Source organism: Protopterus annectens, chromosome 9.part0 (genome assembly GCF_019279795.1).
Source record: "Protopterus annectens isolate FY-2018-M chromosome 9.part0, PAN1.0, whole genome shotgun sequence".
NCBI lineage: Eukaryota > Metazoa > Chordata > Ceratodontiformes > Protopteridae > Protopterus > Protopterus annectens.
Window position 1 is genome coordinate 657,574,496 of NC_056743.1, and position 27,699 is coordinate 657,602,194.

At 37.5% G+C, this 27,699-nt stretch overlaps 1 protein-coding gene and 1 long non-coding RNA gene across 2 annotated transcripts in view; one reads left to right on the top strand and one right to left on the bottom strand.

Moving 5' to 3' along the window:
* LOC122811416 overlaps positions 1-15,020 on the bottom strand; it is a 63,275-nt gene extending 48,255 nt beyond the window's left edge. Inside the window, exons 1-2 of the long non-coding RNA XR_006366251.1 lie at positions 14,938-15,020; positions 8,755-8,937 (exon numbers count right to left, since the gene is read on the bottom strand). This is a non-coding gene — a long non-coding RNA (uncharacterized LOC122811416). The remainder of the gene's footprint in view (positions 1-8,754; positions 8,938-14,937) is intronic.
* On the top strand, positions 14,939-27,284 carry LOC122811415 (TNF receptor-associated factor 3-like). The gene is made up of 6 exons (XM_044083246.1): positions 14,939-15,162; positions 18,747-18,801; positions 19,951-20,055; positions 20,866-21,039; positions 23,572-23,643; positions 24,803-27,284. Exons 1-6 carry the CDS (start codon positions 15,014-15,016, stop codon positions 25,721-25,723), a joined length of 1,476 nt encoding a protein of 491 aa, XP_043939181.1. The 5' UTR covers positions 14,939-15,013; the 3' UTR covers positions 25,724-27,284.
* Positions 27,285-27,699: the final 415 nt, after the last annotated feature.

The following is a 27,699-nucleotide window of genomic DNA, read 5'->3' on the forward strand; positions in this document are numbered from 1 at the left end:
CAAGTTGCACCGAACTGACATGCACTGAGGAAATATTTTCTAGTAGTGCAAAAACCCTTATTTAGTTAAGATGCATTACTCCTTACAGCATTCTAAATTGGAAGTAAGGGCATAGACCTCTTAACTTTTTGCGATTTTTGGGGATATCCCTGATGTCACCTCAAAACTTTGGTCTGTCTTTGGCACAATGTACAATTTTCTGTCAAAATAATTATTGCATTCAGTCATTTTCTCAATCACTTTCGACTTCCATTTTGTCATATTCAGTGTTATGGGTGAGATAACATATTAACCTGGCAAACAATTTGAACATCAGAGAACTAGTGCTAGCTGGAGCATCAGTCCCTCTGAAGAAGCATGCACAAACACACACACACACACACACACACACACACACACACACACACACACACACACACACACACACACACACACACGCACACACACACACACACACACACACACACACACACACACACACACACACACACACACACACACACACACCGCATATACTGGGATCAGTGTTGAGGATTGTCAGCTGATTCATATTAGTTCATCCACAACACCCTCACAGATGCAGAACTGACTGACAGACAGTGAATCAGTAAAAGTCAGTGGTAGGAACAACCACCAAGTTGACATGTAGTGTTTTTTTTCAAGACTGCAAGCTTTATATGCATCTGTAGTCTGTGCTCTGACTTATATATAACCAGCTTCAAGTTGGTACAGCCTTGTGAGTAAGGGGAATAATCCCCATGCTGCTCTAACTCAGATGTAGTACATCAACAGTGCTGCAAATGGCAATCTGGGATTTCATGAATGTCTATCTGCAAGTTGTGAATGAGAAGGATGTTACAGAACTAGCCCTAACCTATCATCAGATTCATGTCTGTCCACTGATAGCAGTGCTGCTGATGGACAGCACACTGGCAGCTGCTGAAAGAATAAAAGGCAGTTAAAGAAACATTTGGAGAGTTAATTTAGAGTGTTTTCCATAAGGCAACCCACTTACATTCTAATTGCATGGTGATATGTTGTTAACCCCTGAGAATTACAGTATACATTCATTTACTCGATGAAATGATCTCTGAACGTTATATCTTCCTAACCAGATTGTCGAGTTTCAAAGTGGCGAATGGTCGGAATGTCAAACAAAACACCGAATGTGACATTTCCGACCGCTCTACCACCTAAACAAGCGCTACCATGGGTCAAAAGGGGGGGGGGGTATTGTGCATTTTGCATATTTACGGTTCGCAATTGTGAGAACCTGCTGCACTGCTTTCGCACATTTTCTGGTCGGCCATCCACCAGCCAGTCAAATGAATGTATACCAAGAATTACATATATATCTCAACACTCAAGTCACTCAGCCTTGGAAGTGACTGGAATTAACTCTGAGGTATGCTACCTTGGTCTTGGTATATAAGATATGCTGCACCTCAAATTTCAGTGAGTTCTACTAGTGAAATTAATATTGAAGAATCACAGCTCTGAGCTATCTCTGATTTCATGGAATGTTCCTAATTTTGTGTCATATATTTGGTCTGTGTCTCATAAAATCTGTTTTTCTAACAAATTTTTGAGGATTGCAGTTGTTGCCTTGCAGTAAGAGAGTCCCCAGTTTGATTCTTGGCTGGAGTGTCTTCTGTGTGGAGTCTGCATATCCTCCTTGTGTTCATATGGGTTTCCTCTGGGTGCTACAGTTTCCTCCCACATTCCAAAGACATGCAGTAGGTGGATTGGACACTTTAAAATGGCCAAAGGTATGAGTGTTCATACGAGTGTGTGGTGTGGAACAGCTGCTGCAACAGGTCAAGCTACCCAATGGTGCGAACCTTAGCTCTAGATGATTGTCACTGTTGCAATGACACCCTGACCCTATGTGAAAAAATGGGAAAAAAGAGTTGAGGACTGATGAAGTTGAGGTTCAGAATTCATATCCTTCAGTAAATGCATGCTAATACAAACCCTGTTATTCTAACAAATATCCATGTATGTAAGAGGTATATTTAAAAACACTCTCTGATTTTAGACCTTCGCCCTTCATTATTGTTCCTTTTCTCACTGATTATTGTGCTAAGAGGTTGATAGATATGAAAAGAGTACTACTGGGGGGCTCTATTGAGCCCATCAACAGTCATCTACCAGTGTGTCTTTGAGATGTGAGAGGAAACAGGGAGATCACTGCAAACCTAATGGATTATCAATCAATGACACAAACTTTTTAAAGAAAAGGCAAGTTAGTTTAGTCTTTTTAATCATGATTACACCCAGCTTTTCTCCTAAATCATGTTTGAAAGAAGAGGTTGACAGGGGACAGCAATGTGATATGAACTGAGCAACAAGATTTTCCAAGTTAGCAGCACATACTAGTAATCCAGTAACATTTTATATTCATGTGGTGCTGTTTAACAAGAAATACATGTACAGATAACTTAAATCAAGATGCAGTACATAATATGGTAACTTTAAACAAAATAAATACAGTCACTATAGAAACAGGATGACATTTAAGATAACCACAGTGAAGAGCACTACAGGCAAAACATTATAAACAGGGAAACATAAAGGTCCTACCAAGCACCCTGATATTAGGTGATTTCAATTACCCAAACATTAACTGGGAGAACTACTCAAGTACAAACTCCCTTGCCCAACATTTCCTAGAATTTATAAACTCAAATGCCCTGGATGAACTGGTCAACACCCCCAACAGAGGTGACAACATATTGGACCTGGTCATCACCAACATGGGCAACTGGTGTTCCACACCGGAGGTCAACCCCTCGCTGGTTAGATCTGACCATAGACTAATCAGTCTGGATATCCACATTCCGCCACCACCCCATCAAAGAAATCACTATGAAAAACTTTTCAAAAGCAAACTTCACATTACGTAAGACCGAGGTGGGAAGTTTCAAAGCCTCTATGCTAAAGGAGAACGCTATTCAAGCTGCAAAATCCTTTACTAATGTACTCTATGGGCACCTACAAGAATGCATGGATCGTGTTATCCCAAACAAAACCAAGACTCCCTCCTCCAAGAAAAGGAAACCAGTCTGGTGGACCCCTGCCATAAACAAGCTATACAATAGAAGGAGGAAACTAGTACAGAAAAGAATAAAATCCCAAGAAGGGAAGACATCCCTGATCAGTATCAGCAAGTAACTATGTTCCCTCATAAAATCATCCAAGGCTAGCTTTGAAAGAAAAATTTCCATGAACTCCAAAGATAACCACAAGGCATTCTTTAGCTATGTCAAGAATCTAAGTGGCAATTCTCAGATCTGCTCGGAGTTCGTGCAGAATGGCACAAAATGCACTGAACCGACCAATATAGCCAACATCATGGCAGACAGGTTCAGTGCAAACTTCACCCCCCTCTCGCCCCCAAAAGGGCCCATACCTATACTAGAAGAATGTAGTGCCCCTGAAATCACAGACACTCAGGTTAAGACAGCCCTCTCCAAAGCCAAAAACACAGCATCAATGGGACAGGATGGTGTCCCAGGCTGCGTCCTACATGAGCTCAAAGATGAAATAACCCCTCACCTAAACACACTGTTTAAACTCTGCCTCTCCACAGGCTGCATGCCCACAGAGTGGAGCACAGCAACGGTTATTCCACTCCACAAATGTGGAGCCACAACGGACCCCGGGAACTATCGCCTTATAAGCCTGACTAGCTTGGTCTGCAAAGCTATGGAGCACATCATTATGGATCTCATTAACAGAGACACTGGAAACCTCGAAACACTGGACCCTACCCAGTTTGGCTTTGTTAAGGGCAGATCATGCCTCATAAACCTGGTGGACTTCTTTGAGACAGTTACCAAGGCTATAGACGAAGGAAAGGTGGTCCACACAGCCTACCTAGACCTTGCAAAGGCCTTTGACACCATTCCCCACTCAAGTATTATAGACAAGCTCACCAGCCTGAACATAAACCCCTACGTCATGAGATGGATTGCCAACTGGCTTACGGACAGAAACCACATGGTAAGAGTTGTGTGAGCTAGATCTGACTCTAAAATGGTTACAAGTGGCATTCCCCAGGGCTCAGTCCTAGGACCCCTTCTGTTTGGTATATACTTCTCAGAGGTACAGGCAAGCACAGGAGGACTATGGCTGACCAAGTTCACAGATGACTGCAAACTAGGGGCTATAATTGACTCTCCAGCTGACACAGACATCCTCCAAAAGGGACTCACTGAGAGAGATACCTGGTGTCAAAACCATGTTCTCAAGCTAAATGCCAAAAAGTGCATAGTCATCCCCTTTGGAAAAAACAAAGTACCCACAAACTACCACATAGGTGGTAGCCCCCTAAATACGGAAGACGTAATAAGGGATCTGGGGACCCAAGTAGATAGTAATCTCTCCTTTGATAATCACACTGCCAAAGTGGTTAGAAAATCCTTCTATGTGGCCCACCTAATCACAAAAGGGTTTGCATCCAGATTGAAAGAGGTCATTGGGCCCATCTATGCATCACTCATCAGGCCCATCATAGAGTACAATGCCCCATTTGGGATGTACCTTACAAGGCACCTGCAACAACTGGAAAGATCCCAGAAGTACCTAACCAAGAGGATCACTGGCCTCAAGCAGATGCCCTATGCAGCTCGACTGAAGAAACTCCAGCTGTACTCGGTTGCATTCCACCTACTAAGAGGTAATCTCTGCTTGACATACAAGGCCATGTCCAACCCAGAACTGATGGACATTCTCCACCTAAAGAAAATCATATCCCTTCGAGCCACACGCTCCAGGGATCTAAACCTCACCACAACAATAAATAGGACGTGCTGGAGAGATTGATTCCTGTCCCAGAGACTTCCCATGCTCTGGAACAAGATTCCAATCTACATTAGGCAGAGCTCCTTGCTAACCCTCTTCAAGAGAAACCTTGATGAGTGGATGGGAAACAGAAAGTTTACCCCGGAGATCACTTCAATGGCTCTGCTGGATAGAGGCACAGTGAACTAATCTAAGGGAGCGGCAAAAGCCAACACATTCTGTGTAGGCTTATAAATGCCTTCCGGCAGATAGCCTAGTACCTACCTATGAACCTATGAACAGACCACAGCAAGAGTGAGACTGAGGCAAATGGAGAAGATAAACAGCTCAGAAGGATTTCTTGTCTGTAAGATGATTTCCCTCCTCTCGCCTGTGACACTGTTTCTATACAGAAAAATACCATCTACTTCAGATGACATCACAGTTCTATATGCAAGAATGCTTTAAATATTTCTTTTAGTAAACTTATTCAAAAAGTGTTTTTTTTACAGAAACATCCTGGTGCACACACACACGTGTGTGTGTGTGTGTGTGTGTGTGTGTGTGTGTATGTATGTCTTTATATATATATATATATATATATATATATATATATATATATATATATATATATATATATATATAGGTTTACTATTGAAATGTCGAATGGCACTACGTTGACTGTACTATAGTCGAACACGGAAGTTCGAAAATAGTAATGACGACGTCAAAAAAACAATCTAGGAATGGTTTTAACATGGGTCGAGGTAGGTGTTCAGTATTATTCAGAACTACAAACATCTCCCTTACCTCGACCCATGTTAAAACACAGTCCTAGATTGTTTTTTTGTTGTCAACATTACTATTTTCGAACTTCCATGTTCGACTATAGTACGGTCGACGTAGTGCCATTCGACATTTTAATAGTAAACTATATATATATATATATATATATATATATATATATATATATATAGAGAGAGAGAGAGAGAGCTATACATGAACATATATATATATATATATATATATATATATATATATATGTATGTATGTATGTATATACAAGGGTCTCCTGTTTGTCGAAAGTACACTTCATTGATAAACAGAAGGCTGAGCCCCCTTCCACGAAAGTGCACACCATCGAATGTGCACTTTTGCGAAAGCCGATTCGCCGACTCGTGTTACAGTGGGGATAAGAGAATACATCCTTTTCTGCACTGTAGTGCGATCTTGGATTTAATACATTTAAGTAGGGGGTGTGGGGGTGAAGGGGTTTGCCCCCTTGCATAAATGTGATTTAGTGTTTGGCTTTTTATAGTTTTTATTTTTTGTGTTTGTTTTTTTTTTTTGTTACTTTGTGTTCGCGAAAGTGCATGTTCGAGAAAGTGCACTTCTGAGAAGGTGAGTTTGACGGTTTACATTTCGATGAAACATAATTTCAATGGATCAACATAGAGCCATATATAATTAGATATAGATAGATATAAAAAACAACCCTGTACTTAGATTCAAATCATACTCCTTAACAGTGGCGTAACTACGTTAGAAGCGCCCTGAGGCAAACTTTTCCTAGGCGCCCCCCCCCGGGAACCCAAGCCATCGAGATGACCGAAGCCAAATGGATGGAACAAAAACAATTTTCAACAGAGGCTACCACTGCACCATCAAATATGTAAGGACTTAAACATTCAGAATCCTGAAGTCTAAAAATTCAAATGCCTGTCAATTTTATTTAACATTTGTTAATCAGGACAGTCTGACTTAGAACAAAAAAAAAAACTATTTTCAGCAGAGGCCCAGGAAGAAATAATGCAGACATGTCTTTGTAACATGGGAGGACAGTAAGTAATTGAATTAAACTGAAAACATCCATGCGCATCCTTTACTTTAAGCCATTGTTTAAAATTATACAGGATTGTTTCTTTAGCTTGTACTCACTGCTTGCCAGGGCAAGATTTTGCTTCCCAGTTACATGGAACTGGATGAAACAAAAGTATAAGTCTATAAATTAATGTGTGAGTAAGAGCAGTGGAAAATATATTTCTGCAGAGTTTCATTAAGCTGCAGATTAATATATTTTTGACAAGTGGTAGAGATATTTATAGGAACAGCATGGGTAAGGACATTTTGCCTTCTTTCATCTTTCATGCAGAATCATTAAATGCCAAAATAGATACATTTTCAGCTCTGCAGGTAAACTCTAAAAGAAGCTAAAGTAAAAAAAAACATACACACACAATCCAGCACAGTCAAATCCAGAGCCAACAAATGTGTATTTTTTGATTTATAAAGTATAATAGGTAGAAAAACAGCAACAGGAAACTAATATCAATATATAGAACTAGCTGCAGCAGCAAAGGGTTAACCTTTGTAATAGTTGAAGTGACCTTGTTGCTAGCAGGTCCTGGTTACACCCCCCTTGGAATGCTATACCTGAATGAGGAAATCATGTGTCTCATCTGACATTTTCTGTTGTGTAGAGACAGTGATAGTGCACTGTAGAAGAGAAGCTGGATGATGCAAGATAAGCAGCCCCCCCCCCCCAGATATATACTATGTCACCTCACCTCTGCTCTCTTGTAAATAAAATAATGCAAGGATAATGCAGTTGATGCTATCAGATGCACAAATATCATAAGAAGACTGACCCACATTCAAAGAAAATACATTTTGCCAGTGGCAGATAAATATTAACTCTGGGCTGTCTTCAAAATCATAGGCCCCTTGAACATGAAACATACACATGCTCTTTGATACACCTTCCTGACTGTATTACATTATATTCCTTGTACAATATAGTACAGTTGTTAGAGGGCATTTTAAGTGTATGGTTTTGAACATTTTTCGAGTAAACAATGAAACAAAATGCATACACCATGCTTTGAAACATGTCATGCATGCATACTAACGGTATGCTTTGGCTATAAGTAGCAGCTCACCTTCTACTGTGATTATTAAACATTTAACTTAAAAGAGCTGTACCACCCCGTGTTATCTGCAAATAGCTATTCCAGAGACTAGAAGGCAATGACAATGACCCAAGGCAGATACCAATATACCCAACAAACCAGCTAAAAATGGAAATCAGATGAGCAAAATCATCACAGCAGAAAAAATATATATATTGGAACCACTAAACTGTTGACGCCTTAGCACAGTTACATCTATTACAGCCACCAACATCTTATTGTTAGTTCAAATACAGAAACACACATGCTGAGCCTTGCCAGCTACTGCAGGCTTAATGCAGTCTAGGATTTTTTTTCTTCGATTTTAACTACTACTACTACCTCCATCAGTTTAGTTTAGCAAAAGTCTGCAAATGTCCAGTGTGCAGAGGAACCAAAACAGATTTCCCTGGGAGCCTAGACTCCAGCTACTCAACATCACCAAAATTAATCACATTCTCAATGACCTGCTCTACTGCTTCAAATGTTTGCATTGCGGAGAATATAGCACATAAAGCGAGAAGAACCGAATGCTTGGAGAAACTCAGGAGTAAAACAGTATTTTGTTTACATAATGTAAATCAACTCCAAAAAAGCCAGCGTGAATATACCCACACAATTAAGAAACTATAATAAAAACTACTATAGACCAGCTAAGAAACAATTGCTTTTTAAACCAGCAAATCTTATTACCATGCTTGAAGCCATGCATTTCAAGATTCATTCGCTCAACTGTATCTTTGGGTACCCGCTGACGCTGAAACAATAAACAAATAACCACAACATGTGCAAAGAGAGCAAATACAAAAACTAAAGATCAAAACGGTCACTCTCCAGGGTGCTGCAAACATGGCATTCCTCAAATGTATCATCTGAACCAGTACCGTACAGTTATTCCTTGCACGTTACATCAAAAACATTTAGTCTCTCTCAAAGACAAATCTGGGGAGAAAAGTACAACGCAGAAACAGGGATATGACATCCGTCTATGTAACCACGTCCCCAGTCTCCTCGTTCTTACCTCCAGACTTGTCCCATCTGCAGCAAGTGGATGACAGACTGCCAGATCCATACAGACAACCTGCACAAGTTCTAAACCGTCTGTTTTGGTTCCCGCTCGCAAACTTGAAAATATGTCCTGCACTGAGCACGATGATGTCAGCACGCCCGCGACTACACTTCTTTCTTCTTAAAGAAGAACGCCCTAAAAAAAAAAAATAAATAAAAAAAAAATATTTTTTTAAATTAAATTAAATGATTACCTAGTCAGCGGATTCCCCTGCCCAAAGTGTCCCCTGCCGCTTGGCACCCTGAGGCAATTGCCTTACTTCGCCTCTCATAGTTACGCCACTGCTCCTTAACCTGCAGACAGGCCCTTGAAAAGTAGATACACCAAGCCAAAAATGTGGTCATCTAACTAGCATAAAATCTGAATGATGAAGAGCACATAGTTCTTTCCTCTTCCAGTACAAATGTGGGATGCTACTCAGAAGCATACATTTAAACAGTAGGAAGTGATAAAAATGAAGAAAAATATAAGCACATTTTCAAAGAGATGGTATAAAATCTATAGACTTTAATAATAAACTGTATATAAAAAATTCTATCACAATACCTAGATGTCAGTCATTTAGGATATGGCCACATGTGATGTCTGTCTATAAATCTGCCACTGTTTTTGGTCACTCTGTAACAAATCTAAGAAAGGGAGATGTAAGAAGTGTGTACTCTTTCTTTACATTATTGGTGCCACTACTGTGTTTGTCATGTAGTCTGTTTTTCTTTGAACTAGAGTGCTTCAAAAATCATGAGTAATGAGGGATGTTCAGAAGAATTTTCCAAGGGTAACTCAAGCCTGAAAATAGGGACATGCCCATAAAAATATGAACATCATGTGTAAATCAGGCCGGTTGTGATGTCTGATTCACACCCACACAGTCGCCATAAACACAAACACACACATATTATATGTGTGTGTGTGTGTGTATGTAGTCCTTGTGTGTGTCTGTGAGTGTGTGTGTGTGTGTGTGTGTGTGTGTGAGTGTGTGTGTGTGTTTGTGTCTGTGAGTGTGTGTGTGTGTGTGTGTGTGTGTGTGTGTGTGTGTGTGTGTGTGTGTGTATGTGGAATATAGGGAGGGAGCTGACAACTGTGTCACCACTCCTATATTGCTGAAACACAGCCATTTCTTGTGCAAACACCCAATCAGTACTATTGATGACAAAGAACTGATAGTTACTAAGCTGTGAATATGAATATAATGTGACATGAACATTTGCATGCTATCTATGACAGGGAATGTAATTGCTTTCTAGTTGGCCAGGGTTAATGTACAAATCACACTAATTAAAGCATATATTATGGAGGGAAATATGAAGTGTGGAAATGAGCAAAGTATCCTGACCTTTTGCAGTGTATTGCTTTGCAAGTGCTTAAAGTGATACAGTGTGATGTGTACTTGTACAGTATAGTGCAGGGATACATTAGAGTTCAGATAGGCAGCTGCAGAAAGGGAATTCTGCTGTTGTATGATATTCCGCTCAAAGGAGCAGGATTGCACATTCGCAAGGCTGCCTAAGCCTGGATTGCTTTCTCTGTGCTTTCTGCAGCTGCCCTTTCACAGCTGCTTCAACATCTACTGCGAGCCTACTAACAGTTCCCTGATTTTGTCTGCCTGCCTTTCCTTTGAAGACTGACATCATTTCTGTCATTCTGTTTCCTTTGCATGTGACAAAAGTGTTGGTAAGAGCCATCATGGCTGAAGATGGTCCATTCTGGATAAACCCAGTTACCTGCTTAGATCCATTTGTAGTGGAAAGCCAAGGTAACAAGCTCAAAACAAAAACAGGTATAACAGCAAAACAGAGCATGAAAGCATGCAGACATTTACAATCCAGAATAATGAATCCAAAAATGACCATCACCGCATCACATAATAGAAAATAAACACACATATATATATATATATATATATATATATATATATATACATCCCTAATGTACAAAATGTTAATGATGTGATTAATGATGTGATAAAAGTACCTAATAAAAATAAAAAAATACAGCTATTTAATGATCTAGTTAAATTAATGTATTGATACACTGAATTAAGCAAAGAGGCTATACTATATAAAGAGGTGACAAGTAAAAGCCACTCATAATATGAGTCCAGGAAATATGTTAGATAGCTAAAAGATATGAAAAGAAAGTAGCAGAACATTGTAAAGATTTAGAGAGAAAGAGAGAGAAGCAAAGAAAATGAAGGCTGGTAGTCAGAGTTATGTCAAAGAAGACTGAGGAAAAGGTAGGTGAAACAGAATGCTTAAGAAAAAGGATAGTAACGTTTTGAAAGAATGAATGAATGGAATGGTATTACAAAATACATATCAGATGTTATGGCTATATCAATATAATCGTAATGTAGAAGCTATAGTAATAGATGAATATTGAACTTGGAAAGTTTGTAATACATATAAATGAAATGTTCAGTTAATCATACCAACGCAGAGCACATTTAATATTTGTAACCGAGAAAGGTATGCATTGCTGCGGTAAATGTGTGGTCTGCCCTTACATTTTTAAAGGCTATGAATTTACTTTTTCACACTGCAACTACACCATTAAATTCTAAAAATATGCTCATGGTCATTCTTCTCTAGTAGTTTGTGCAGGTATTTGTATTACATGTAAAAGTTTCTACATAGGAAAACTATCAGATCGTATAAAGGAGCACTTGGGAGCCATCAGAGCTCTGAATATGAACAATGCACTTGCAAAACACAGTACTTCTTGGGAGAATTTCATTAAATTTGAATTCATAGTGTTGGGACAGATTAATTCATTTTTTGGTGACATTGATCTTTATCTACAGGTGTGAGAACTGAAGTGGAAACTGCAATTGAATGCAGAATCATCACCAGGACTTAAATGAAAATATAAATATTAAATGCGCTCTGTGTTGGTATAATTAACTGAACATTTCATTTATATGTATTGCAAACTTTCCAAGTTCAATATTCATCGCATACTATAGCTTCTACATTACGGTTATATTGATATATCTTCTATTAAGCCATGACATCTGATATCAATTTCTATTGTTTTCTAGGTCATGGCAGTTCATTGTAGTTCATGTGTATATTCTACTGTCAGTTTATAGGCCAGATCATTGTTGCTATTATGTATGTTTTCTATTGGTTGTTGGCATCTATTACTGTACTTGTTCCATTTGCATGTACTGTATTCTGAAGAAGTTGTTTCATCAAATAATGAAAGAGTTTAATCACAGTTCAGCATTAGTGTGTGTTTTTTCTTTTTCTTAGAAGTTAATTCATTTTATATATATGGGACTACTTTTTCTTATCAAAAACACATGCTTTCAAAAAGGAAAAGTACGACCCCATTTATGAGAAAGTGCACTTAAATGAAACTGCACTTTTGCAACTACTGGTTCACCGAACTGGTAATATCAACAAAAAAAAAAAAAAAAAAACACTACAAAGACATTTTTGCAGGGGTGTACTCCCCCTCCCCTGCTACTTTATATATACTAACTCTGAGATTGCACTACAGTGGGGAAACAGGTATATTCCCTTATTCCCACTGTAGCATGCTTCGGTGCTGCAGTTTTTTTTTTTTTGTTAATATTACCGGTTCGGTGAACTGGTAGTCGCAAAAGTGCACTTTTGTTTAAGTGCATTTTTGCGTAAATAGGTTTGTACTTTTCCTTTTCGAAAGCATGGTCTCTTGATAAAAAAAAAATTAAACCCATATATATATATATATATATATATATATATATATATATATATACATATATATATATATATATATATATATATATATATATATATATATATATCACACACACACACACACACACACATGTATACATATTTATATACATGTATATATATATATATATATATATATATATATACACACATTTCTCCTTTTGACCTCATATTCTGTGCCACTGCATTTTCTCCCCATCCTGTGCCATGACTTCATTTCCTAAGTATTCACAAATGTTTGTACTCACTACCGTTACCTACTTTATTTCATCATCAAAATGTCAAAGTAAGTAGAATTAGCAATTTCTCATTCAATAATATAATTGACTTTTACCTTACTCTGTGTTAATGGCAATCTTAGCCCTGAAATAGCATCCTAACTGTATCATCCTCTTAGTTTCCACATGGAAACTTTTACTTCTTTCAGGGCATGAACTGTATCATCTCCCACCACAGAACTTGCACAAGTCACGACAGGTATATAATTCCCTCTGGTATCCTACCTTTTTGCATAATGAACAAGCTAGTCTGGAACACTGTGTACTAAGTTGGGAATATGACACCCATTTATTACAATTTTACTCTTAGTAGAATAAAATACAATGTCCCTATCCCCTCCTCTTTAAGCTAAACTGAAATGCCAGAATCCGCTACTTTAAAAAACTGCAGAGGCTGCCAACCTCAAGTCCGTATACCTGAAGTCTATTATTTTGACCAAAGGCCATATTACAGTATATTTTTGCTAAAACAGTATTATAACACATGAATAGCCACTTCATTAATTCTAAAATACAAGTAAAACATCTTATTTGTTTTATAATAGAGACAGACATCAAACCCATCTCACACTACATTTCTAAACTTTATAGTTATCACAAAAGTATCAAATATTTCAGTAAATTCACTTTTCCTAATGAACATCAAGTACTGCATTCAACCTACATGAAGTAATGTAATTTAAGCCATGGTGTTCTGAAGAATTTTGTAACAGTATGTGTACAAAGCACATTTTCTGATTTTCTTCCCTCCAGTGAATCATCAGACTTCTCCTGTTTGACAAATGTGCTTTGTCTTCCTTATCTCACTGTGCTTTTAAATCCTACCTCACTTCTTGGGGGAAGATCTCTATTTTCCAATGGGATTTGGTTTATGATTTCCCCCATCTTTTATAGCTGAAGCAAGAGGGGCAAGTAAGTGACATGTGGTTGTCAGTCATCTGGAAAAAGGTTAGACTTTTTTTTAGTTTGAATGATCTATGCCACTGGTTTTGCCGCATGTATTCAAAGCATGCAGTGTTAGCCCCTTAATGCACCCTCATTTTCACAACTAGCTTATTCATATAGTAGTCTCACAGGCCACAGCCAACAAGGACACCCTTGAGTCTCAGTTTTGTGCCAGAGGATGCTTCAGCACTTGAAACTTCCACACTCCATCCAAAAGGCAAGAGCACAGACCTTAGGCCAATCAATCGTACGCATTTAAAGTCCAACCTGTCCAAGACTCTTAGTAAGTCATCAAAATAGCTGCTTCATTTTATATTGAGAGATATTGGTCTGAGCTTAATTTTGGATGGCCTCTGCGTACTATTCAGCTGTCCTTATTGTGACTCAAATTTTAACTGTCCCTCTTCCTAATCCCTCCCAAAACTAGTGATTTATGGAAAAAGCGATACATTTAACTTAATAAATAACGAGAATAGGTTGTACCCCTCTTCTAGTTTGAAAAATGCATATTAATTCATATTCTCTTATTCTGTCGAGGTGTCAAGTTAAAAGTACTAATATTTTACAAGTGTGCTTGATTATTTCTAGATTCCTTCCCCTACCCCTGATTCATTTGAAATGTGGCCCAGATTCTTTTGATAGTTATGTGAACTGCTGATTATGAGAGGGTGCCACAAACTTGGTAACTCAGACAGCAATGTCGAATTAGTTAGGTGAAACGGGGCTAAGGAATGTGCTACTTCAGTGACAATTACAACTACTTCGATGATCTCCGAATTAAAATATTTGCCACGTTTAACTGTTTTGTTATAAACTAATTCGGACGTGTTTCGCGAAAAGGCGACTTATTTCATCTATCTCTGTGAACATTTACTAAGGGTATGATTTACAAAGGTTCAGTGCCCAGACGACGCGGGGAAAGGTGATGTGTTTATTTACATTTGTGGTTTATCTTTAGGGTTTTTGTAGAAATGTGGTTTTAAGAACATCGTAAAGATCCTGAAAAATGCTGATTAAATACAATTTTGTAACACATACACACGTAAAGACAGTAGGTGTATTCCAGCTGTATTTTGAAACTAGACAAAGCCAGCAGTTGCCAGGAAACTGTAGTTACGTAAGTCTTCAAGACAGAATATACTTATCACGTGATCTAGAAACGTATTATAAATACAAGATGAAGTTCATACCGTAATCAGTTCAGATTGTCTGTATTTCCTTTATTTATTGATTTCGTATTTATTTGAACGTCTGTCAAGGACAGTGATGGTTGCTGTGGTTAGTGGAATTCTTCCAGCTTTTGAGGCACATGGATTTGGTTTGCTGTGTTCTGCTTGCCGGTATCTTTTGGTTCAGCCTAGACAGACTGAATGTGGCCATCGGTACTGCAAAACTTGCCTGGAGAAACTTTTCAAGTAAGTAGAAAAAGAGAGAGAGAAAAGGGAGAATAATAGGGGACGAACAGCTGATGGTTGTTTGAATTACGGGAGTCTGTATCATAATATAAGGGATTTCATCTGTACTGAGGCGTGTGTTGGACTTTTGGTTAGACCATCGTACCTCTCAACCTCCAAAAGTGCGGACAGGGGAGAGGCCCAAAAATAGGGACAGCTTTTAAATATTGCTCATATAAACTTATAAAGCTGCTAGGCTAACATGATTTGTGTTAGCACGCATTTTCTGAAGGATATGAAGTATGAAACTCAAATAAATGTCATTAAATGGTCAGTGTTTAGTAACTCCAGCCCTCCGTGATTTGCCAGAAAACCACAGATTTTGAGGAACAGACCAAATATTTGAGGTAAAAATCTGGGTATTATGCGAAAATGTGTACAGTTCAGAGGTCCTCTAAGCAGGTAACCTTAGTCCTATTACGACTGTTTCGATAACAAAAAGACTTAACATCGTAAAGGAACAGACGACCCTCCCCCCATCCAACAAAGCCAAATAGTAGCACTAGTTATGGTTGAAGACTGATACAGTCATTCACCACCACTGAACTGCAGGAATTGTGCAACCATCCAGATTTTTATCTTTATAGGGGATTGGCATGACTCTGGGCCAAGTTAAACTTTGGATGTGTGCTTTACAATTTCAGGCAAAACATTTCACAAGGCTGTGTTTTACGTTTTTTTTTTTTTTTAAGTATTGATAAGTATTACAGCAACACTTTCCTGCAGCTGTATGAGATTTGAGGTGACACTGGCATTCATACCACGCATATGGGGAATGCTTCTCGTACATTTGCTTCTCCTAACTTGAAATTTACAGGAACATATTGTTTTCCTCGTTTCTGTAATACATTCATAAAGATTTTTTATGCATGGTAAATAACACTGAATCATTAACTTCTCAAAATACCTCTTTTGTAAGTGTAAAGTAACCCATTTTATTATATTCTTAGTAGAAGTTGTTAGTAAATGTTCCACATTTTGAACATTTGTTTCCTATTGGAGGCAGTGTTCTACATTTTGGAGAGGGATAGCTGATAGTTTTGCAAACATCAGAGAAGATGTCGGGATGCAAAAATGTACAATCAATGAACAGCCTAGTAATCAGGAATAAGTGGTTATAAAGACATCATTGTTGCATTGAATTTTCTCTAGCTGTGTAGTTTGTCTGATTTAGAATCTCCATCCCATTCCGAATCATTATATTGAGCACATTGAGTATAACAACTGTTTTATTTTGATGTATTAAAATCATAACAGAGCAAGTAATGCTTATGTAGCAGTCTCCTTACTTAGTAACATCAGATAGGTAGTGGGATGGTATGGCATGAAGAACCAACGATATTGTAGTTGAGGGCCCCACCATTTCGTTTCGCGCAGAAGTGGGCGTGTCGCAAATTGAGTGACAACCCGGTCTTCATATTACTTGGGGTTTTCAACAACTGGCGATAAATTCTATATATTTTTTTTAACATTTTAGGTCGATTAAACTTGCCACTATACACAATATGTGCATATCAAAGTTCAGTCATGCTGCAACACCCTGTAATACTTAAGACTTAAAGACTAGCCCCACAACTGAGTAAAAGAAAGAAGCAGTTACACTTCCATACGATTGCATGCTGTACTGACAGCACATAACCATTCAAAGTGTCATTATGAGATTTTGGTGATTTAGTTTAAATAAGAAGCTATTACGTTGTATCAAATCCATAATTTAGCAGTTGGCAGTCCTCTAAGAAACTGAAATACCCCAAGGTCGAGAAAGTGTTTTTTGTTTAAATGTTGTTCACACATACTTCAGTTTACTGTTATATTTACTGTCCTATTACAACATCAAGTGCACATTTTCTTCGGTTGTACATTCGGAGGGAATGCATATTCATGAATGACATGTCATGAGAGTGGGTTTTGGGCATGGCTTGCTACTGCGCATCTGGTGAGGCCCTCAACTGCAATATCGCCAAAGAACCTCATGAACATGTACTGCTAGAGTTTATTCATTAAACTTGTTTGCAGTTATGCTGAATAATGCTTTCAGGTTATTGATCTATAGGGCAAATTTGTTTATTCTGGGTGATACAGAGCCTTTGGTCTTCCCTAACTGTATTGGTAATGGTGGGTGGGCTGGTCAGCTGAATCCTGCTCATCCACATCCTGATTACATCTGTCACCCAGTTATACAAATCATTTCAAAATGGGTTGTTTGAAAAGTGGAGATAGCTTTGTTAGAAGACTGAGTACAGTCATTAACCAATGAACTGCAAGAAGTGTACATCCATTGATATTAGACAGGAAGGTTCCTTCAAGTGGGAACTGCCGTGAACCCCCTGATTGTTTTCCATGCCAGTGGTCTTCTGGTCAAGCCATTTGTACTAAGAAACAATTGTTTCCTTAATTCTCCACCACATTGAGTGATCCTGATTTGAGCCTTCTGACTCTTTACCACTTTTATCGGTTCCCAGTTTTAGTACTTCCTGTAACTTCAGAAATTGTTAGACTTGTTGGGTTCTTCTGGTTGTGCTAATCATGATGGGACCATCTTGCTCTGCTCCTTCATAAATGAGGGCATTCCAACTGCTTCAGTCTTCTAGTGATTCCTGTAGCTGTATACTTGCTAAAATCCCCCACGTCTGTTGGCTTGCCCATGGGCCAGATGTTTATACTGATATCCCACTAAGGGTCTTCTAACTCCATACTGCTTGCTGTAGGATCCCTTCCTTTGTCATTTATGCTACCTGTCAACTTTGTTAATGCCGAAAGAATTCCAACCACCATTTAATTCTGATTAGATGGAAGAAGGGGCAAAATTGCTGCAGAAAATTCATGTAGGTTTTGTCTAATGTGTAAAAAATGAACAACCACAGGAATCTGTAGTTCCAACCTCACCACCAGGAGTGTTTAAGAAAATAGGAAAAAAAATTAAAAAAAAACAAAGAAACTAGTGGTCTTAAAACTTCATTGAGCTCAGTCTACCTGATCTTATATTGGGTAGCATGGGGTATTGAATGCATATAGCTTTGTATTTCTGATTAAAAAAATGCCTGTTTGATGGTTAGCAATTAATAATAAACACTTGGATGACAGCCTAAAATGAAATAATTACAACTCAATCAGCATTTTGCTCTTTACTTTAACCCTCACACATAGATCATTTCATAAGTTTATACACATATATCACAATTTTTAAAGTTTAGTTTTTTCCATTATTCATTTGTGTTATTGTATTTGCTTTCTTACTTGCCATAACATTTGATCAATATCTGATTTGAAAAGACATAAGAAGTCATGTATCACAAAGACCATATGCTGTTGCAATAGAAATGAATAAAGCTTGTACATACAGTTTCTTTTTATATTTTCCTACATAATGCATTTGAATGCAATAAATGTTGCACAATAAAGCTTGTACATACAGTTTCTTTTTATATTCTACATAATACATTTGAATGCAATATATGTTCCGTAAAATTGTAGCTTAGATAAGAACATACTGTATTTTTTAATTATCAGTTATTAGATTTTCTTTTTCTTTTTTGATTTTACAGTGACTCTGACCCAGCTATGTGTTACGTATGTCAAGAAGTTATTTCCAGTTCACAGGTTGGTATAACATAACTTTTATTGCTTATACTATAACAGATTTAAGAACAATGCTGTTAGCTTTTATTACAGTGAAAAACAGAAGGTAGCATTCATACAGAGATTTTAATTCTTCAAGTAATCAGAGTCTTCTCACAAATTTGAATTGTTTTAGTTATAGTTGCTGTCTTTAAATAAATAGGTTATTGTCACTTATTGTATTTTACAAGTTTTTCCTGGCAGCAAGATGAAGTGGGCGAGTTGCGATACCAGGTCCAACCTATTAGTTAGCCAGCAGTCATTGTTTGAAGTGGGAAGAAGCTGCTCCACTTGTCTAATCTAGGAGAGTGGTGGTTTGGGTCTCATGTGGCTGGTTGCTTCAACAGCATAAGGGTGAAAAGGTGCCACCTCTGGTAGAGAAGACCCGGGGGGGGGTAGTAAAAAATAATGGCTGATGTATGGTGCTGTAGTAAATATAAATTGTGTCAAGTACCATTTCCTACACAAGGACCACTTTTTTTCAGTAAGGTGTTATAGAGATACTTTTTTTAGTTATTCATTGGAGGTCTTCAGAGTAAAATAATTGTGTACTGAAATATTGTACTAAATACTTACTGTGTAGCTAAGAAATGGATATATTTCTTGTTTATTTGTTTAAGGTAGGAAAATATGAGCATTGTCTTCCTTCTAGGCAGAGGGTTTTCTATTTTTAGTGACTGTTGCTTACATTTTTTAGTATATAGAATGGCAACAGATCAGAATAGAAATGATCAGAAATGATGACTGAAATATAAGAAATCATCTAAGGAAAATACCGAGGCTGCCTCTAGTATTAATCCTTTTCAAATGCTATCAGATTTTTGATCAGAAATATGTGAGGAACCTCCACTGTCCTCCTGGGTCTCAAATGTTGCAGATCATGTTTGACATACTGTTTGGATCCCACAAGCAATAAATGACTCTTCCCCCTGTATACTTGAAGTTGTCTTTTTTTCTGTCACCTGCCTGCCAGCATCGAAGACAGTATGAAATTCATGTAGTTTAGATCCTTGGGTATCAGTTTGCAATATGAAAAAAGTCAAAAGGTAGTCAGAGAAATTAAATAAGTCAGAAATGTTTAGAAAAGAAAAACTATATAGTTTATTTCCTTTGTCATAATTTCTTTTGTAGGTATATCCAGACAAAGCAGCAGAAAATGATGTGTTTAGGACAGAGATCCACTGTCCTGCAGCAGCCGATGGATGTCAGTGGAAAGGCATTTTAGGACATTACTTGGTAAGTTAATGGGTATAGAATGTATACGTCAGATTTTGGGGGCACAAGAAGGTAAAATGGCTGCAGAATTTTGCTGGGAATGCATATAAATCTGTGTATGGAATTATCAGTTTTCAAAAGAGTAACCATCATGCCACAGTAAATCATAAAACGTAAACATTTTCATAGTCCAGACAAACACCTCATTTTGTAGCCTTTGCTGCCTGACATGGTCTGAGTGATTCTGTTTTCACAGAAAAAGCAAAGATGGCATCAGTTATGGACACAGAGGGTTTAAAGTTTATCTGTCAACACAAATGCTCAGATAGGTCTTTGTAAATGAATGATCCATTCCCAAGCTCAGACTTGCCATCTGCAATTCACATCAGTCCCTTCAGTTAAGCTGCTGCAGTGCAACCTCAACAGACAACTAATTTTGATTGTTTTGCCTTCACCTACATTTTGGCTGACTTGCAGTTTGGTCTGATTGCTTTTATTAAGGCAACATTACTATGTTGTAATCCTATTTTGCTGTGTAACTGATGAGAAATTTTAAGTCTGTCAATATAAATGAATTTGTTCATTGAACTTGGATCATGGCCAGGAAGGGTCTGTTTGACCAGCCTATGTACCTGGTTAAAAAACATAAATAAATAGTTACCAGGTGAACAACACAGCCATTAGCGTATTACATCACACTTTTCAATGTTTGTGTCATTGTTTTACAACAAAGCTTTCACAACTACTTACTACAGCTGAATTGAGTGAGTTGGTATTCTTTTCCTGTACATTACTGCTGTCTGTATTAAAGTTATCTTATGTTATGTCTAGCACTCACACAAGATGCAGTGTGAATATCTGGAGCAGTCATGTCCAAATGCAAACTTGGGATGTAAATTTGTTGGTCCCAGAAAAGACATAGCTTCCCATACTGAAGGCAGCTGTGAATGGAGAAAAGTAACCTGTCCAAACTGTAAAATCTCTCTGACGTGGTCTGACTTACAGGTACTTCATTTTAGAATGTTTTCTCTAACATATGAAAGAAATTGTTTCTAATGACGTAGTGAAATCTTCAGATGTAAATACACAATTGAAATGAAATGTAAACCATACATAAATAGATTTAGTTGATTTCTATAGAGAGATGTTTTCATGGCATTTTTGAAGTAAACAAAATGAAGTATATACACAGTAAAAGTACGTATAAAGTATGACATTTGTTATATCTGGATTCAGGTGGGAAAATGTTTGCACTAGTGGTATCTGAGTGTTAGGTTTGTTTGAATTTGCATTGTACAATTCTAGACGGCATCCCTGCTATCTGTTTTGTGTATTGTGGGTATTGGTGAAAGGTTAGATTTTGCTTGCTAGATGGATTCCGTTAACATTTAGTTAAAAATAGGAAATGTGTATGTGGTGGTGGCAGGTGTGTGTGTGTTAGTTAGAATGCTGAGATCTTGGTGGAAAAGCCTGTTATGCTGTAGTTTCAAGATAATTCAAATACATCTACAGAGTGACTTATTTACAGTAAAAAAAAAAAAAAAATTACCATGAGTGCCTGACACATATTTAGAATACCGTGAGTGCCTGACATTTATCTGTGAGATGTGCAGGCATACATACACATGTATCTGACATACAGACATCTAAAATGTAAACGGAAGGTATGAAATTCACCTTATCAGAAGCTGTCATGTTTTCTTTGTGGTGCAAACCTAATTTATTTGTCCAGTGCAGAAAGTGCATGTAGAATCTCTTGGTGGCAAATATACTGGACAGATGTGCATATCTAAAATTTAGATTTGGTGGACATTGTATAATTGAGTATTGCATTCAATTCCTCATAAATGACAATTGCAGTGCTGCATTTGCAGGTTAATTAAATGTACTGTTACTCTGCAGTGTGTACCACAAATTCTTATACTGCTTCACTTAGCAGATGCACTGGATTTCCTACAAGTACATGCTGCAAAATTATTACTAAGTATTATGCCTTTATTTCACTGCTGTGCACTACATCGCCCTTATGCATATGCAGAAATTCTTAGCTTCTCCTGCAATGTTTAGCAGTCTGCACAGCAATACCTTAGAGTGCACATTTTAGTTCCTGAAAGTATGTACAGCCATACAGATAAGAATACACCCAATTATCTGGCAGGGTCAACAGCCATAAACATAAGCATATGCACCTGGTGAGGTCATCAGCCATGAACATAATCATATGCACAATTATCTGGCTAGGTAAGTAGCCATGAATATAATCTTACCCTCCATTACCTGGCACTGTTAGCAGCTGTACCTATAACGGTATGCACGGTTGTCTAGCAGGAATTATAATGTATACTTTTGGGTGGATCTGCCAGGGTGCATTGTGCTTCTTGCAGTGCCTTGTGATGTGTACTGTTTATTTTTCCTGGTAATGTATTCTGTATTATCTTGCAGCGTGTATTGCACGTATAATGCAGTGGTGGAATAGTGTAAACTGCACCTAATGGAGTACCACACTGTGTATAAGATATATTAAAGAGTCTGTAACCATATAAAGCCGGCATTATTGCAATGCTTTGCCCTGTAGTGCTTACATCATTGCTTGATAGGATAGGGCAGTATCCTGTCCTTTGTGCTCTTGTGGCTGTAAGTAATTAAAGCAGAGCCTAGCAGTACATAACCGTAATCAGAGTAGGACTGTAAGGAATTGTATGTCAGAAGTGCCAGTCTTGTAATCCAGCTATCTTCTCAGAGGGTAGTACAGCGGGCTTTAGAACTTGATTGAACACTTTCTTATGTATCAAGAACTCAGAGCTGTTTTTGTTTCCACTCGGCAAAAGTCTGAATATTTTGAATGCTGCCCAGTGATGGGGCTGCTAGCAGGAAGATTTAATTTATTTAAGTTTGTTAACCAGGGGAGAGCACTGATGCAAGCAGACCATTTTCAGAGCACTGATACAAGAGGATCACTTTGAGGCCAGCCGAGGGAGTTAATGTTAAACTGAATTTAAATCAGGGCAGTAGTATACAGAACTAGAAGCAAGAGCTGCTTAAGAAATGATGTAAAGATGTACCAACAAAACCAGTTGGACTTAGTCGAATTGGTAATGCCCAGTTGCCCATCATGGTACAGTGAACTAAGATTGACAGGATAACAAAAATGCATGCTGACCTAAGAACTATAGTATGGACTATATATACTGAGGATAAAAAGCAAACAAAGCAAAAAAGTGGGAGATAATTTAAAGTGCTTTATCTTTTCCTTGGGTAATTGGGTTGTGTTGGTAAAGGTGGAGAGGCAAATAAGAGATACTTATTGCTCTGCTTCTACACATTTGGCTTTGAGAGTTAGGCAGTTGTGCTTTTCAGGATAAAATAGTTCTTAAATGCTAAATATGTGTATGCTAAAGTGTGTAAGGATAAAATGTTAAGAGTTGTATGTTTTAGATGGGTGAGAAATTAATTTTGAGTGCATACAGGGTTTGTAAAGTCCTACATGAAGTATACATGACCTCTAACAGGCATGTCTTTTTCTTTTTGAATACTCAGGGTCACCTTAATAACTGTGCAAAACAAAGCAGCATTCCACTCCATGGCAGACAAAGTAGCACAGAAATAGAGGTAAGTTTACAAATGATTGTTTTCAGAATTTTTTGACTTTTCATTGTGCCAGCCTGTAAAAAGTCCAGTGAGTCTATGACCACACTATAGCTTCTTTAAAATTCAATCTTCTATTGTTATCACAGTCTTAATGCCTTGCTTTTTCACACCTTAACTTGGTACAAAAAGGGAAAACGGATGTGCTACTTTGGGGGGGATAGCCTTTGGTTTCATTTATATTAATAATACATTGTCTGAGTGAGAATTTGAAAGAATTTTTACACTCTGTGTTTCTTTATATATTTGTGCTGTTGCTTAAAATTAGTGTATGAGAATTTGTTTAAAATAGATGTGTTTGTTGTAGTTTCTGGTATATATATAAATCCGTGCTTTGCCTGAAATCTGAAGGTCATCAAAACATTTCCTTTAAAATATCCAGCATTGTGAACTTTTGAGTGCCAGATTAGTAGTGACCAAAAAGGCCACTCCTCTGCCATACTAGTAATGAAGAATAATTGTCCAGTTACTGGTAGTGAAGGATACCTGTCCAGTTACTGGCAGTATGGAATACATGTCCAGTTATTGATAATGAGGAATGCCTGTCCAATTACTTGTAATGAGAGATACCTGCCTAGTTACTGGTATTGTGGGATACCTTCCCAGTTACTAGTAATGAGGGATACCTGTCCAGTTACTGGCAATGCCGGATACATATCCATTGATAATGAGGGGTACCTTCCAGTTACTTATAATGAGGGATAACAGTCCAGTTGCTGGCAGTGTGGGATACCTGTCCACTTGCTGGCAGTGTGGGATACCTGTCCACTTGCTGGCAGTGTGGGATACCTGTCCACTTGCTGGCAGTGTGGGATACCTGTCCACTTGCTGGCAGTGTGGGATACCTGTTCAGTTGCTGGCAGTGTGGGATATATGTCCAGGTGGGCACAATATACAGATTGTTTTAACCACAAGAAAAACCAGTGAAAGACAGCTCTACTTTCCACCCAGATAAATTTATTGATAAAACCTTATATTCTCGTCTCTAGCACCTCGGCTGTTGCCTTTACAGAGTAAAAAAACTTAATATACAATATACATATTGTTCATGTTTGAAAATGTATGACATTGAAATGACTAGTGATGCTAATGATGACTGTGGTAACGACTTTCTTTGTTACAGCTGTACCAAGAAAGCCAGCCCTGCCAACTTCCAGAAGCCCAACAAGCAACTGTGATAGGTGACCTTATGTCTCTGACACTAAACCTTCAGGCAAAGGTAGCACATGAAGAGGAAGTCAATCAGAAATTCAAACAGTTGGTAATGGATAAGCTTATAACACTGACAGGACTGGTAAGCAGAAATTCAAAACAGGGAATGAGTGACGAAATGGACAGCAAAAACTGGCATGAAATCAACAGAACTGCAAGTCATGAAACCGCTGTTCTTTCACAGAAAATGGAATATCTGGAAAAGGCAGTGTGTGTACTAAACAAAGAATTGGACAGATACGCTGGTACTATTGAAAGTTTGCAGCAAAAATGTTTTGAGTATGAACAAATTATTAAAGATCTACAGAATACAAACCAGACAAATGGGATTCAGTCAAAGTCGGCAAACTTCCCTCTGATTGGCAATAATGGTATCCTTGTGTGGAAGCTGGAAAACTTTAATGCTTGTATGAGGAGTGCAAAATCTGGGAAGAAGACCTCTTTCTATTCATCCCCTTTCTCAACCAATCCATTTGGTTACAAGCTCTGCTGCAGGATATACCCTAATGGAGATGGCAGTGGGAAGGACACGCACATCTCCCTTTTTCTGGCAGTGATGAAAGGGGAGTTTGATGATGTTCTCCCTTGGCCCTTCAAACAGAAGGTCACCTTTATGCTTCTGGACCAGGTCAATGGCAACCACGTGAAAGAAACTTTTATACCTGATGCTTTTAGCTCTTCTTTTCACAAGCCAAAGAGCCAGATGAATGTTGCAAGTGGAAGCCCACAGTTTTTCAAGCACAGTCGTCTCTTCTCTCCCAATAGTCCTTACATCAAAAATGATACTGTCTTCATCAAAATCATTGTTGACAGGACTGGACTAGATTTGTAGAAGGAAACTAATATTACAGTGTCAGATTTATTTCTATTTATTGCATTGTGGTAATTCCTAACATAAACATGTTAGGTTACAGAAGTATGCTGCTGGGCAGCTGTTTTGTAGCACTTTAAAACAATTTGGTCATTGTAGTTATGGCGCTTAACTGCCAATTGTGAAAAAATGCTCTTCAGAAGGAGATGAAATATACAAAAAGGCTGCTATTGACTGTATCAAAGTAAGCAAAACGATGTATTTTCCAATGTGTAATTACAGCATAAAAGTAAATCAAGCTTATTATGAATATTGTGCAATACTGATAAATAGTTGAAAAGCTTTTTTGTTGCATCTTCAAACAACACAAAATTGCAGGTTACTTGACTGAACATTTTTAAAGCCATGGCCAGTAGTATTCTAAAAATGAGAGCTAATTATGAATTAGTGCTTTGTTAAATAATTATGGCTATTGTTCATGTTGATGTAAACCCAAATATAGGGACCTTGAGTATGTTTTATATTCTAAAAATAAAAAAAAATTCATGCAGATGTGAAAAATCTAAACTGAAAATTTCATTATTTGTGAACATCGTGCAGTTAAATTTACAGGTGTTAATTTGATACATGCTTGTACTGCAGTCTGAAATTTTCTAAGATTTGTATATTTTTTGAAAGTAAACTAAACTTCAATTTCTGCCTCTTTCATTCTAGCTTTCACTATTTTTATGCTCATTTTACTTGTAAGTGTTTGTGAAACATGGTGTAGCATGAGTCTCAAGAGGATGACTGTTGAGTTTGCATTTAATTTTCTGTGCTTAGGTTTAAAATATATTTTTATAAACAACTGAACATTCATCATTAATTCTTGGCAAACTTGTTGATGTTTTGTAAATAGCATAGTGCAATAACTGTTAAGACAGTGTTAAGATCAGTAATGTACTGGCAGAAAATGTGCTGAACTGATTCAGCAAATTTATCTTGAGGCACTTAATGGCAAAGCCCTCCATGATAGAAGAGCATGTTCTGGCTAGTGCGGAGACATCAGTTTGAGCTCATGCTTAAGAACTGAATAACATTTTATCAGCTAGGATTCATGTTCATGTAAAGCTGTTCAAAATTTGGTAAATGACCTGTGCAAAATCTTTTTTTTGAAAAAGCACCCTGTGTGGCTTAAAGCGGGTCACACTAATAGGACAGTCTCGTTTTCATATCAAAACACTAATGCATAATGAACTTAATATGTGTAAATATATCTGGAGTGTTGTGTTTTTATACTTATTTATTAGGAGTCATGTATAAGTACAGAATCTTACATTATGGCAGTATGTAGCAATCATTCAAATGTTCTACTGGTGTCTTAATAGTTCTTTCCTGGATCTTGGTAAAGTCCTTTGCACTTTAAAATTTTACTCCTAGATGGTAGGAGTAGAGCTGAAGAGTAAATAAAAATGTTGTACTGGTTAGACCAGAAGCAGAAAGTAGTGTTACTTAACACAGAAATGTACAGCTATAAACAGTATTAAATTGTATGTGAAAACTACATTTTTATGCAATAAATTATATTTTGGTATTTAAACAACACATCGCAATCAAGTTTGTTTATTTATTTTTTTACTGTATTTCTTCATGTAATTGCATGAGACAGTTTGTTTCCCTATGTCCAGGCATACTCAAATGATCATACACAATGGTGTATTAAAGAGCCTTTTGCATTGTTCAGAATCCTTGAGTTAGTAAAACATATATGCATAGTTATTTTTTTAGATAGCTCTTGTATTGAAAGGGTGATCCTGTATAACTACCAAAGAATTTTATTCTAGGAAGTTATATCTTTAAATGTGTACTAATCCCCCACATACTGACTATACCTTAAAATAGTATGAAGTGATATTGTTAGAAGAAAAAACAGGAAAATGTACATTACATCCATAATCAGTGGCAGGATGTATATACTAATGACCATGTTTGGTCTTGAGACTGATGTAGCCCACACA

Excerpts from the sequence above, each read along its gene's own strand:
- LOC122811415 (XM_044083246.1), top strand. The coding sequence starts at position 15,014 with ATGGTTGCTGTGGTTAGTGGAATTCTTCCAGCTTTTGAGGCACATGGA. Across the intron at positions 21,040-23,571 it reads TGACGTGGTCTGACTTACAG|GGTCACCTTAATAACTGTGC; the intron begins GTACTTCATTTT and ends TTGAATACTCAG. Across the intron at positions 23,644-24,802 it reads AAAGTAGCACAGAAATAGAG|CTGTACCAAGAAAGCCAGCC; the intron begins GTAAGTTTACAA and ends TCTTTGTTACAG.